Source organism: Polypterus senegalus, chromosome 1, assembly GCF_016835505.1.
Source record: "Polypterus senegalus isolate Bchr_013 chromosome 1, ASM1683550v1, whole genome shotgun sequence".
Lineage (NCBI taxonomy): Eukaryota > Metazoa > Chordata > Cladistia > Polypteriformes > Polypteridae > Polypterus > Polypterus senegalus.
Genome location: NC_053154.1, coordinates 157222659 through 157236396, shown reverse-complemented (window position 1 = coordinate 157236396; position 13738 = coordinate 157222659). Strand labels below are relative to the sequence as shown.

At 37.3% G+C, this 13738-nt stretch overlaps 1 protein-coding gene across 2 annotated transcripts in view; it reads left to right on the top strand.

Annotated features, from left to right (window-relative positions):
• LOC120533855 (beta-galactoside alpha-2,6-sialyltransferase 1-like) overlaps positions 1–13012 on the top strand; it is a 64373-nt gene extending 51361 nt beyond the window's left edge. For both annotated transcript variants that reach the window (XM_039760901.1, XM_039760910.1), the window contains exons 5-6: positions 2704–2878; positions 11435–13012. In XM_039760901.1, the coding sequence (XP_039616835.1) occupies positions 2704–2878; positions 11435–11685 (426 nt within the window). In that variant the 3' untranslated portion in view covers positions 11686–13012. The remainder of the gene's footprint in view (positions 1–2703; positions 2879–11434) is intronic.
• Positions 13013–13738: the final 726 nt, after the last annotated feature.

Sequence of the window (13738 nt, the reverse complement as noted above, 5' to 3'; positions counted from 1 at the left end):
TCATAGTGCCGTCTTAGATTAAATTCTGTAATTACAGCCACATTAGCTCCACAAATGAGACACACGGGTTCAGTAAACATATACTCAGCCTCCCATCGGTTTTTAAAGGCTCTATTTTCAGAATCAACTTTTCTCTTCAGCATCGTGTGAGGTAGCTTCGCAATAACTTGCAGCATCATAAGCTAGACTTGATTAACGCGGTAAATGTTCGGCCAAGGCAGCTGAAGCGCTGCATTATGGGATCTGTAGTTTATTGTGTTACCAGCGCTTCATATACCCGGGCCATTCATAACAATAATACAGTATATAAAATGATCTCGCGGGCCGGATATAATTACATCCCTTGAGTTTGACACATATGGACTAAATAGAACTTGAAAAGATATATTTTTTTCAAATGTGATCGCGCAATTCAGATAGAGTTGACGCAAGACTACAGCCTGCATGCCGCAATAAGTCATCCTCCCTCGCTCTTACTTTTTTACCGTTCATCTAATGAATACACTGAGTATGGCTTTACCAAAACAATCATTGATGGCGAATAAAGTATCCACTATTTGAGTATGTAGATCGGGATATATATATACATATATATATACCCGCGTATCACAGCGGAAAAGTAGTGTGTTAAAAAAGCTATGAAAAAGAAAAGGGAACATTTTAAAAATAACGTAACATGACTGTCAATATACAGTATTTGTTTTGTGAGTGTTACTGAGTGTTGCTGTCATCAAGGATTTGATTATCATTATTTCTTTCAATCAGGTTCGTATTTGTAGGATGTGTTGTGTTCAAGTTACATTCTGTGTTTGTCAATCGTTGTAAAGATGACAGGTTTCATTCATCGATTCGTTTCTTACTGCATCAATAAACAGCTCGTCTTCTTCTTTATCTGAGACCTGACACACTGCATGCACGGGTTTTTTTTACACTGTCTTCCTTTAGCGGGACATTGACTTTTCCACCGTGTGCTTTGTTTCCGCAGTAGCTGGATTTATGAATATGCTTGTATGTATCAGACACTTCATATTTTTTGCTGCCTTTTCAATTGTGTAATTCGGTTTTTGTTCAGTTTGGAACTGTTGCTTTTTGGCTGTGCACTGCGTCAGTTCACGTGAGCCACTCGGTGTACATGCATCGAAGGTTCCCAGCTGTGCTGGTGCCATCTCGTGCTATGTCCATGGCTGTATTTAATGTTACCTTAGTCCTGGCACTTAAAACTTTCTCTCGCAGTTTCGCTGAGTTTGTGCCAAACACCACGCTGACCATCTCATCTTCCTCTGCATAAGCACAGTCGTTCACCCGTGAATATTTAGTGGGAGTTTGCTATTGGATTGCCGCTGACGGACGGCCTTTTATGGGCAGGCACTAAATTGCAAATGCCAGCGGAGCCTGTCTATGAACTTAATTTAAAGTGTAGGTTTACATCGTGCTTTGTTTCCGAAGTAGCAGAACTCATGAATATGGTTGTATATGTCACTCGCTCGCTTCTTATTGTTTTGCTGCCTTCTCAATTATATAATGCTTGTTTTCTTCAGCGCTTTTTGGAGGTCTTCCTGGTTTTCTATGTACTGCGTGATTACGTGGGAGGCGTGATGATGTCACACGAAACTCCGCCCCCACGGCGTTCAAGCTCATCTCCATTACAGTAAATGGAGAAAAACAGCTTCCAGTTATGACCATTACGCGTAGAATTTCGAAATGAAACCTGCCCAACTTTTGTAAGGAAGCTGTAAGGAATGAACCTGCCAAATTTCAGCCTTCCACCCACACGGGAAGTTGGAGAATTAGTGATGAGTCAGTGAGTGAGTGAGTGAGTGAGGGCTTTGCCTTTTATTAGTATAGATATATATATATATATATATATATATATATATATATATATATATATATATATATATATATATATATAATAAAAAATTGTAGGAAGAAAAACCCACAGGGAAATTGAGATCTTTATTTCAGCATTTTTTTAGAAAATTTGGTATGTGTATGTGAATTTGTCTTTCAATGTCCGTGATGTGCCTTTACTTTTTTCTAACAGCTGTTTCAGTACACCTTCCTCTTACAGCTAATATCTGTCTGCATATCCACTCACACATGTCATCCTTGTAGCAGAACATCTTCATATTCATCTTTCCCATGACCAACTTCAAATTATAGTTCCAACAGATCAGGAAGCTGTTCTGTTATAAGTGTACTTTTTACCAAGTGTACATTTCCACTGAAGCTTCAATTTAATGTTTTTATTGTATTAAAAAAATAAAAGCCAGCATTTTGATAGCCCTTCAGAACTATTCACATTATAGAGCCATTTGCCACTGAATGACATTACAGCAGCAGATCATTTTGAGCTGCGGGTTTACACTACTTAGGCAATACTTTTTTTATAAGGAAATTTAAACAGTCACCAATGAGTATTGCAGCTTTGCTGCCATCAGTAAAAGACAGATATTTTCAAATGTATAAGATTTTTTGCAATCAAATTATTAGATGTTACAGTGAGAGAATTTAATTTAGAGAATTGAATTGGCCAAATTTAACAGTATAACACTTTGCTGCACAGTTAGAGGTACATTGTCAGGATTTTATATTGATATGCTGTATAATGTAATTTTGCATTGAAATGTACATCACTTATCAAGATAAACTACAGCAAACATGTGAAAGGCAATATTTAAATTGTCTTCTTTCTCTTTTCAGTGGTTCAATAATCCAGATTACAATTTCTTTGACAAATATAAAGAGTACCGCATTAAAAACCCAAATCAGTTCTTTTATGTAATGAATCCAACATTTCAGTGGGACCTGTGGGATATAATTCAAGATAATTCAGATGACAATATTCAGAGGAATCCTCCATCCTCAGGAATTCAAGGTAAGTGACAGTTGTTTACCTGAAGGTGTGTGTTAAGGGATTTTCTTTTAAATATGATCCTCAGAGGAAGGGAATTCACTTGTAAATTGTTTGTGCCTGGAGCATGTGTACTTTGGTGCAGCAGTTATTATTAAATTTTCATCTTCTCTTATTCAATTCTGGGCCTTGTTGAGTGACTTTATGGAAATTAGTGCAACCAGAAGAGTATCGTGAAGACAGGTGATTAGAACAGAATGGATTGGATTAGAGCAGCAGGTTATTTAAGATTAAGGTTCTTTGATGTTAATATTTCTTAAATCCCACTAAAGCTACTAGGTGAAACCTTTGACATGTTCACAACACCAAAAGGTTGCAGTGCCCTCACTGTGTGCATTGTCAGGGCAAGAGCCATGCCTGTAACAAAAAGACAAATTCCAAAACTACCACTCAGCGGGTTAGCTAAGATGTAAGCAAATGTTTTCCACTGCTGTTGTCAAAGAGTGTTGACATGTAGGGCATAACGTAGATGGTGAAAGAATTTAAGGTGGCAAAAACAGATTTGACACACAGAGAACGCATATTGCAGTGGGATCGTCATTTTTATCACTGGTTTGTTGTACAAAGGCGTGTCATGCAAAAACAGCTTATTCAAGAAATGATTTCGTATTTTTTTTAAATCTCTCATAATTAATGTCTTGTCTCTATGATACTTGTAAATTTTTAGACCAATGTACTTTTTTCTGAAGAATACAGGCTGTTTTAGGCTTATACACAAACATAATATTTGTAATAAAGTTTGGTAAACATGATACATTATTGAAAAGAATCTGTGATGTTTTATAATTTAAAATAATAAGGACAAATACTTTTGTGTCTAGCAGACAGAGAACAACGTATAGGGGATTCAAATAGTTTTGAACAATAAATATGAGGGTCAATGCAAGCATTTGCAAGAATTTTCTGTGAAGATTATGTTTAGGGCAGAAAGGGCATGCATACACAACACTTGAAGCAAATATGTCTGGAATACGTATTCTAATTTAGGGAGATGACGAATAAAAGAGATGATCTGCTGAGATAGTCAGTGAAAAATAGAAAAACTGAGAGCAGCACGGGCTTTATTTTTGGAATACAAATACATCTAAACTTGAGAAGGATATATTGAGACTTTAATATATACAGTAATGGTATAGAGGTATATTAAACATCGTTTCTTAAAAAAATCATTCTGAGAAGTGGGATGAGACAGGGTTATACTCGGTTGACATTACTGAAATAGTGAGGGCAGCCCTGGAAGCCTATAGGGCACATTTCGTGGGATTATTCCAGTTGCAGTTAAAGAGTTAACTAGAAATGACTGATTTGCAGTCTTTTCATTCGATATCAAAAATACTTTATTTTGGTTTTTTTTTGTAATGGTTGAGTTTTAACCAGAGATTACTCGTTATAACCCATTCTCGATATCTTTTTTTGCTGCTGTTGCCTGTTTTCTCTCAGCAGTTCTCTTTTATAAGCATAGTTATTTAACCATCTGATGAGCAAGTTCTCCATTTGGGTTATTGTTCAGCTAGTATTTTTTTAGTTTTTTTTTTCTGATAGAAACTTTATTAATCCCGAAGTAAATTGGCAGGTTACAACCAAAAAGGCAAAGCTACTATTAATAAAAGTTTAGATATTTACTTAAATGTAAAGTAATGAGAATTGCAGAATCTCACAGTATGCCACTCATTGGCACAGTATATTGCATGTAGCATCTTTGTCTGTTAAGATGTCTGCTATGCCAGCTCAGTACCATTTAGCACAGAGAGAAGTATACCATTGCAGCTGGGGGGTGACTTGATCCAAAAGACTCTTAAGATTGAACTAGCCTTTTTAAACAGCTTGTTTAGTCTGTTGACATCACCTGCACTAATACTATTTCTCTAGCACACTATAGCATAGAAAAATATATTGGCCACTGCAGACTGTCAGCAGAAAACTTGTAAGAGTATCTTGCATGCCTTAAACAACCTCAACCTTAGATGTTCCAAAGGACTACAAAATGGCAAAGATTATCCCATTATATGTAAAAGGTGATTGGTCAGACCCAAGTAACTGTATTCCAGTTGGTTTAACATGCCTTCTTTTTCTTCTTTCCGCTGCTCCCATTAGGGGTCGCCACAGTAGGTCATCTTCTTCCATATCTTTCTGTCCTCTGCATCTTGTTCTGTTACACCCATCACCTGCATGTCTTCTCTCACCACATCCATAAATCTTCTCTTGGGCCTTCCTCTTTTTCTCTTGCCTGGCAGCTTTATCCTTAGCATCCTTCTCCTAATATACTCAGCATCTCTCCTCTGCACATGTCCAAACCAACGCAATCTCACCTCTCTGCACTTCTCCATCAACACCCTCAGAGCAAACATCGCATCTGTGGTGCTCTTTTTTGGCATGAAACTATACTGCTGCTAACTAACCATCACTTCACTTCTTAACCTAGCTTCCACTACTCTTTCCCATAACTTCATGCTGTGGCTCATCAATTGTATCCCCCTGTTGTTACTACAGTCCTGCACATGCCCCTTATTCTTAAATATCGGCACCAGTACACTTCTTCTCCACACCTCAGACATCCTCTCACTTTCCAAGATTCCATTAAACAATCTGGTTAAAAACTACACTGCCATCTCTCCTAAACACCTCCATGCTTCCACAGGTATGTCATCTGGACCAACGGCTTTTCCATTCTTCATCCTCTCCACAGCTGTCCTTACTTCCTCCTTGGTAATCATCCAACCTCTTCTCTCTCTTTTTCTCTCCATTCATAAGCCTTTCAAAGTACTCTTTCCATCTGCTCAACACACTCTCCTCTCTTGTGAGTACATTTCCATCTTTATCCTTTATTACCCAAACCTGCTGCACATCTTTCCCAGCTCGATCCCTCTGTCTAGACAATCGGTACAGGTCCTTTTCTCCCTCTTTAGTGTCCAACCTCTCATATAACTCATCATGCGCTTTTTCTTTAGCCTTCGCCACCTCTTTCTTCACCTTGTGCCATATCTGCTTGTACTCTTGTCTACTTTCTGCATCTCTCTGACTATCCCACTTCTTCTTTGCCATCCTCTTACTCTGTATACTCTCCTGTATTTCTTCATTCCACCACCAGGTTTCCTTTTCCTCCTTTCTCTGCCCAGATGTCACACCAAGCACCTCAAATTTCCACCTTCATAATAATTACTCTGTTTGACACTCTTTTCACTTCCAAAACACTCTTGACATACTGTTCCTTCAGAATAACCCTACTCCATTTCTCCTCCTATCCACACCATGATAGAACAATTTGAATCCACCTCCGATCCACCTGGCCTTACTCCCCTTCCATTTAGTCTCTTGCACGCACAATATATCAACCTTCTTTTTCTCCATCATATCGGCTAACTGTCTCCCCTTACCAGTCATTCTGGCAACATTCAAAGTTCCTACCCTCAGTTCCACTCTCTTTACCTTCCTCCTCTTCTCCTGCCTCTGGACACGTCTCCCCCCTCTTCTTCTCCTTCTCCTTCTTCGGCCAAAAGTAGCCCAATTTCTGCCAACACCCTGTTGGCTAACAGAACTGTTGGCGGTCGTTGTTAACCCGGGGCTCGACCGATCCGGTATAGAAATTTGTATTGTTGTCCGTATATTGATTTGGCAAAGTTTTACACCAGATGCCCTTCCTGATGTAACCCTCCCCATTTATCCGGGCTTGGGACCAGCACGAAGAAACACACTGGTTTGTGCATCCCCTGTGGCTGGGTTAGGTTTAACATGTATCAAAGGTAAATTAATGAAAGGAATTATTAAGGAAAAGATTGAGCAGTACATGACAAGAACAGGAATTTTACTGAACAGTCAGCACAGGTTTAGAGAGAAGAGGTTGTGTTTTACTGATATGCTGGAATTCTATGAGGAAACAACAACAGGATACAATCAGAGTGGTGCATGTGATATTATTTATCTTGAATCTTTTGATAAGGTTCTACTTGAGAAATTGGCCATCAAACTAAAATAGTTGGGAGTTCAGGGTGTATTGTGTAGATGGGTGCAGAATTGACTAAAACACAAGAAGCAGAGGGTTATGGTTTGAGAAACCTTAGCAGGATTGGGTAAAGTTAAGAGCGGTGTCATTCGGTGGTCAGTGCTAGGGTTGCTACTATTTTTAATATATAAAAATTATCTGGATAGAAATATAAATAGCAAGCTGGTTAAGTTTGCATATGATAACAAGTTAGGTGGACTGTCATATAATATACTTGGACAGTATACAGACTTGGACAGATTTGTGGCAGATGAAATTTAATGTCAGTAAATATAAAGTATTACATGTAGAAAGTCAACATTTTAGGTTTGAATACACAATGGGAGGTCTGAAACTTGAAAGTACATCTTATGAGAAGGATTTTGGAGTCACAGTCGACTCTACACTATTAACTTCAGAAGCCATTAAGAAGGCTAACAGAATGTTAGGTTATAAAGCACGATGTGTGGAGTTCAAGTCCAGGGAGGTTATGTTCAAGTTTTATAATGAAGTGGTGAGGCCTCATCTGGAGTACTATGTGCAGTTTTGATCTCCAGTCTACAAGAAAGACATAAAAGCACTAAAAAACAATCTAGAGAAGAGCGACTAGGCTGATTCCAGGGCTACAGGGGAAGAGTTGTGATGAAAGATTAAAAGAGTGAGCCTTTTCAGTTTAAGCAAAAGAAGATTAAGAGGTGACATGATTACGTGTTTAGAATTATGAAAGGAATTAGTAGGAATAGTAAATTGAGACTTATTTTAAAATTAGTTCATCAAGAACACATGGACAAAGTTGGAAAGTTGTTAAGAGTAAATTTCACATAAACATTGGGACGTTTTTCTTCACACAGAGAACCACATACACAAGGAGTATGTTGCCTTTTGAATGGACAATTGGAACTTGACCTGATATTGTTTTGGAGGATTTAGGTGAATAGGATTGTCGCACCTGTTAGGCTGAATGACCTGTTCTTGTCAACATTTTTTTAATGTTCTAAATACTAGTGATTTCATTTAGGAGCCCACAACAAATTTCATAAATTAAAGATAATTCACAGATGCTGCAGAAATACCTTGTTTCAATTTTGAAGAGTTGTGCAAATGCATAATACCCTTCATTTTAGTTTCTGGATATTTTTTATGGATATAGAAAGATTTTTTTTAATAACTAGTTGTTTCCAAAGTAATCCAGTAGGTGGTAGAATTTCTCCCAGGGAATAATAATTAAAGGATAAGTTTAGTATTTTGGAAATCAAGGGTAACTTTTCAGAGTCATGTCATGTATTCATTTTTCTGGGAGACCATTGTTAGGTAAAGTGTAATTCATAGATTTTAAAAAGGTTCTCATTTCCCTTAATATCCTAGAGTCATGCTCAATACAGTACTGGAATTAACGTAAAACAAAAGTTTTAAAATATGCTAAAAAAGTTCCACTTCAAAGTGACAAAGTTTCAATTTTCAGAAAGCATGCCATTCACATTTTAGAGGTATGTTTATGGCAATGAAACAAACATTTTATACACATTCAGAATGATATCTTTCCTGAGGGATACACATTAGGGTTCACAGCAGCTGGTGCAGGTGGGTTTTTTTCATGCAGATATCTAGTGTAATGGAAGCTGTGTTGCAAATTATAAGTCCTAGAATAGAACATCACTTAGTAAAACGCATGTCTGTGGCAGCTTGTTACAATATTTACTTTCAGTTAAAATGGATTTAAAATGTGAATGCACAAAGGGAGTATCTACAGTTTCCACCCACCCAGATTCAATAATCTTTTTGAAGCTACGGCACTTAGACAGGACTTGTGAGGCATCTGCGCTAAGCAATGAGATGCTACCATCTAACAAGATCAAAAAACAAAGTTTAAAGTTGTCTGTATGTATGCTTCCCACCTCAGTAACTACACATAAGCAAGATTCGAAAATGCATGTATTGAAATACAATTAAAACAACAATAAAAAATTGTTTAAAATCTGTCACACCAATACAGGTCCACAGCAAAGCAATATGACAATGGCTAGATCTGGAGACATATCTGTTTGTCCAGCATAGGTCCTCTGTTGACATTTTACAGTTTTTATTTGCAGGAGAAGCTGAGTGGCATATAATCAGCCTTACATGTATCTAATGCCTTAGCTTTCACAGTTCTTGGCGGTCTTCTAATTTTATTTGTTTATTGTGATTTTTTTAAATATCAATAATATCCACTTAATCTAGGCTGATCTTTGAAACACTAGACATAAGAAAAATCCAAAGTGCACTCGGCCACACAGTAAACTCATACTTGGCCACTATTCATAAACAAGAAAAGTGGAAAACCCACACATACATGGGGAAAACATGCAAACTCCACCCAGATGATGACTAGGATGAGAATCAAGCCCGATATTTTTCGCTACTGCTGCTGCATCACAGCTCCAGATTATTTACTGTGTTCCTATAATCTCTTTCAATGTAATATAAACATTAACTTCTAAAGACTACTTTCAGTTCCAACGAACATTTATATGTATGTATACAGTAATCCCTCCTCGATCACGGGGGTTGCGTTCCAGAACCCCCCGCGAAAGGTGAAAATCCGCGAAGTAAAAACCATACATTTATATTGTTGTTTTTATATTGTCATGCTTGTGTCACAGATTTGCACAGAAACACAGGAGGTTGTAGAGACAGGGACTTTAAAACACTGCAAACAAACATTTGTCTCTTTTTCAAAAGTTTAAACTATGCTCCATGACAAGACAGAGATGACAGTTCCGTCTCACAATTAAAAGAATGCAAAACTATCTTCCTCTTTAAAGGAGTGCGCGTCAGGAGCAGAGAATGTCAGAGAGAGAGAGACAGAGAGCGAAAAGCAAACAATCAAAAATCAATAGGTGCTGTTAGAGCTTCTAAGTATGCAAAACACAGCGTGGGAAGCATATCATATATCTTTAAGGAGTTTTATTTAATACATAATATGTGCTCTGATTGGGTAGCTTCTCTGCCATCCGCCAGTAGCGTCCCTTGTATGAAATCAACTTGGGCAAACCAACTGAGGAAGCATGTACCATAAATTAAAAGACCCATTGTCCACAGAAATCCGAGAACCAGCAAAAAATCAGTGATAAATATTTAGATATGCTTACATATAAAATCCATGATGGAGTGAAGCCGCGAAAGTCGAAGTGCGATATAGCGAGGGATTACTGTATACTTTTCTTTTAGATTACGTGATGATACTCATTCATTATTTTTAATGGATCTACTAGTATTAATGTAGGCTATGTGCACACTACTCCTGTCCACTTTGGATTTTATTTCTTCTTATTTTTTTCCGGCCATTTTTTTTCATTTCTTTTTTTTTCTTTCCATATACAGTATATCACTGTGTGGTTAATGCGTATATACAGTATCTTTATTAATTACAGGATATTTACTCCCTGTCCTTTACAGTAAATGTGTGCATTCAGTCTGAATCATTAAACATTTCTTATTGAGGAGGAATTCATATTTAGTGTTACTTTGTTTTTGATTTTGTTTCGTTTTTTTTTTTTAAATGTTTTTGAAAATGTAGAGATCTGGTTAAAAACTCTTTCGATGAAATAATAATGTTATATACATAAGGTTATATTTTCTCTACAGAAGTGCCAACTTAATTTTATTTTTTTAATGTGATCTTTTGTCTCCCAATTTGTAGTTTCATTTGTGTATAGTGTCTGTACACTTCAGTGGCTGGAATGCACATAAGAACAGTAGCATAGACGCAAAGAGAGCACATTAACAGATTTGGAAGAATGGAAGCAATGTTCGGTTTGGCAATGTCAGTATGTAGGCTTTTATTTATGTAGCATGCATTTACGGTAGTTTTGCTTCCAAAGTGAAAGTAAACTTGTCCCTTTGCTTCAGCTGTGTAGTCTCTGTTATTAATCAGTTTATCCGTCATTGATCATATTCACATATTTGGCGCAATATTTCTTAGGTACTACTGTAAAAATAATTTGGCTTTGAAAATCTGTCCTTGTCATGTTCACATAGATGACATCCTGAGAATCACATAGCAGTGTCCAGCCTGTAGCATGAGCCTTGTGCCTTGACGGGGTATAAGGTGTCCTGGAGGCTCGACGTTGTAGATTGCTCCAAGTAACTAGGTAGCCTAGAAGGTTCAACCCTTCATTTTGCTGTCATTTTTCCTTCATCTTCCATCTTTGCAAGTTTATTTACATTTCTAACAAATAGTTGGCATAACACAAGTCACCTCTCAAATCTTGTAGCAAGACAACTCAAAATTTCATGTTGGGAAAAGCAGTGTTTTATAAATGAGCTTTTACCGGCCTGCTGGATCCTGACATGTGCTGAATTTCACTCTTCGAAATCAGACCACTGTCAAGATGTGTAACCTCCATTAATAAGTAAGGGATTTGCACTCCAATATTGTGAATTACTATTAAAAGTGTGATTATTGTAATTTACTGTTCACTTGTGGCAGCTCAGAAAAGCTGTACTGTCAGACAGAATACTGACATGGTACACCTGACCTGTTTCTCTTTGCTTTTCAGGGATCATACTGATGATGAGCCTTTGTGAGGAAGTGAATGTCTACGAATTCCTGCCTTCCAGGAGAAGAACGGATCTGTGTCATTATTACCAGAGCTTTCAGGATCGAGCTTGTATTGTAGGTGCCTATCACCCTTTACTCTATGAGAAGAATTTGATCAAGCGAATTAACTCTGGAAGTGACAATGACATCTATTATTATGGGAAAGCCGTTTTGAAAGGTTTTGAAACTTTTGATTGTGCAAACACTTGAAGACCATTTTGTCATTTCTGCTTCAGAGCAGGGTGAAATCACGGGATACTTCTAAGGCCAGCAACAAAGAATCCTGTGTTTGCTGATGAGGGAGGTGAGATGTGTCTGAAGATGATATGTGGTCCTCAAGTTATGAAACAGGAAGGATTTTTTGAGCTGCATCAACTTGCCGGTGGAAATTCTAACTTAATGAACCTGATTATGAAATAATTATCATTGAAGTAAGAATACTATGAATAAGTACAAAGTTGGGAACATGAAAGCTGAGCACTTTTTTCCATCAGAGTTATATTATTTGCCAATGACAGTTTTGTCCAAGAACATTTTTTAACACTGATTCCAATGTGAAAAGTAGCCAGAGGCCATTTTATTACATCCACCCAACACTTTGTTTTAGTAAATTCTCATTTATCATGGCGCTAAGGAGTAGCAATGAAAATAACAATTTCATTGTACTCTTTGCATATGCCAGTATTGTTAGTGCACCATTTTGTGTATTGTTGTGTGCTACTCTCCACAAAATGGGCCTAATTGGAAAAAAGGAAATTTCTGTTTTTGTGGCCTGTGCACAAAGAGTGGTTATTTTATTATACAGAAGATGCAATCACTTAATTTCAGTTGAAATACTGTATATTACAGGTTTTTGGTTTTTTTTGGGTGAGTATGGAAAGCATTTCTTTACAAAGACAGCACACCTATGCATATATAAGCAATACATAAAACTACAGTATTTTCAAAACTTTTTAAGCCATTTAAAAATGACTAAATAGCACCTCAGGGACACATTTATTGTCAGTTCAGATTTACTGCATAATTCAAACATGGGGAAGTGGGGAGCCAGAAGCTATCACAGCAGCATCCGTACCAGTTCTGGATGAATGAGGTGCCCGTCTATAGCTGGGCACAGTCATGAACACAGGGCCAGTGCAGACTGATCGCTTCATGTAGCGTGCACTTTATAGTAAATCTTTGCTCAAATCTGTTTTCTCCAGTGATGGAAAAAGCACACAGCTGTAACCTAGGAACTTTAACAAGCACATAAAGCATAAGTAAAATTATTATGTTTATGAAAGCTAGCAGCTCACAAACGGAGGCCCAAGGTTTGTCTTAAATACTGTTAAATGCTGGCTTTCTGGTGGGGTAGAGGAGCAGCCATTGAGAAGTCAGTTCTACTAAGCTGTTTACAACTTCATTGTCATGTGCCTACCAACCTGTTAGCCAAACTGTGTGACAAAATTCATAACAATATGTGGTTTGTCACATCCATCAAATGTTTACTTTATATTTGAAAATTGGAGGGATACAATAAAGGTTAATTTATGGATTTCTAAAATGGTGTGTTTTTGTTTCTTTTATCATTTTGGAAATGTCCAGCTTGATTGTGAGGGATTAGGTAAAATAATAGCACGCTGCCATTTGGTATAGTGTGATTAAATCATACATTTAGCTACCGATTGCCTGTATTTGCGGGACAGAACAAGCTTTTAACAATTCGTACCTTGAAGTGTTTTTCCATTCACCGTGTGTGTACTGTGAACCCACAACAACAAAAAAAAAGTCAGTTTATGATGAAGAGAAAAACCAACCACTGTTTCCTGGAAGAAACATTTATTAAGGTCACTGCTCAAAGCAGCCTCCATCACTCACCTACAGAAAGTGCCCTCCTTTTATCTTCAGAACAAAGCTGGAAAGTCACCTTGGCAGGGGCTTCCCCCAGTGTGCACTTGCTTCTGGGTGGCACTGCTGCTCTGGTGGGGGCTTTAAAACTACTGCCTGTTGTATAGTATGGACCTTGATTTGCGAGTAAAAAAAAGAGCTAAAACCTGCTTGCTAAATCCCTTGTATAATTCTGGTTTGTTATCCTTTACTGGTGCCTATTTATATATTTTTAACTATTTTTCTGATGCTTTGTACTGCATATTTATTTACATGGTAGTTTATAAGCACTGATGTTTGTTTGTCTTGGGACATATATAAAAACTCATTTGTTATTTTGCATTCTTCCAATAATAAGAAAGAAGCAAAACGTCTGCAAATGACAGTGATGCCATAA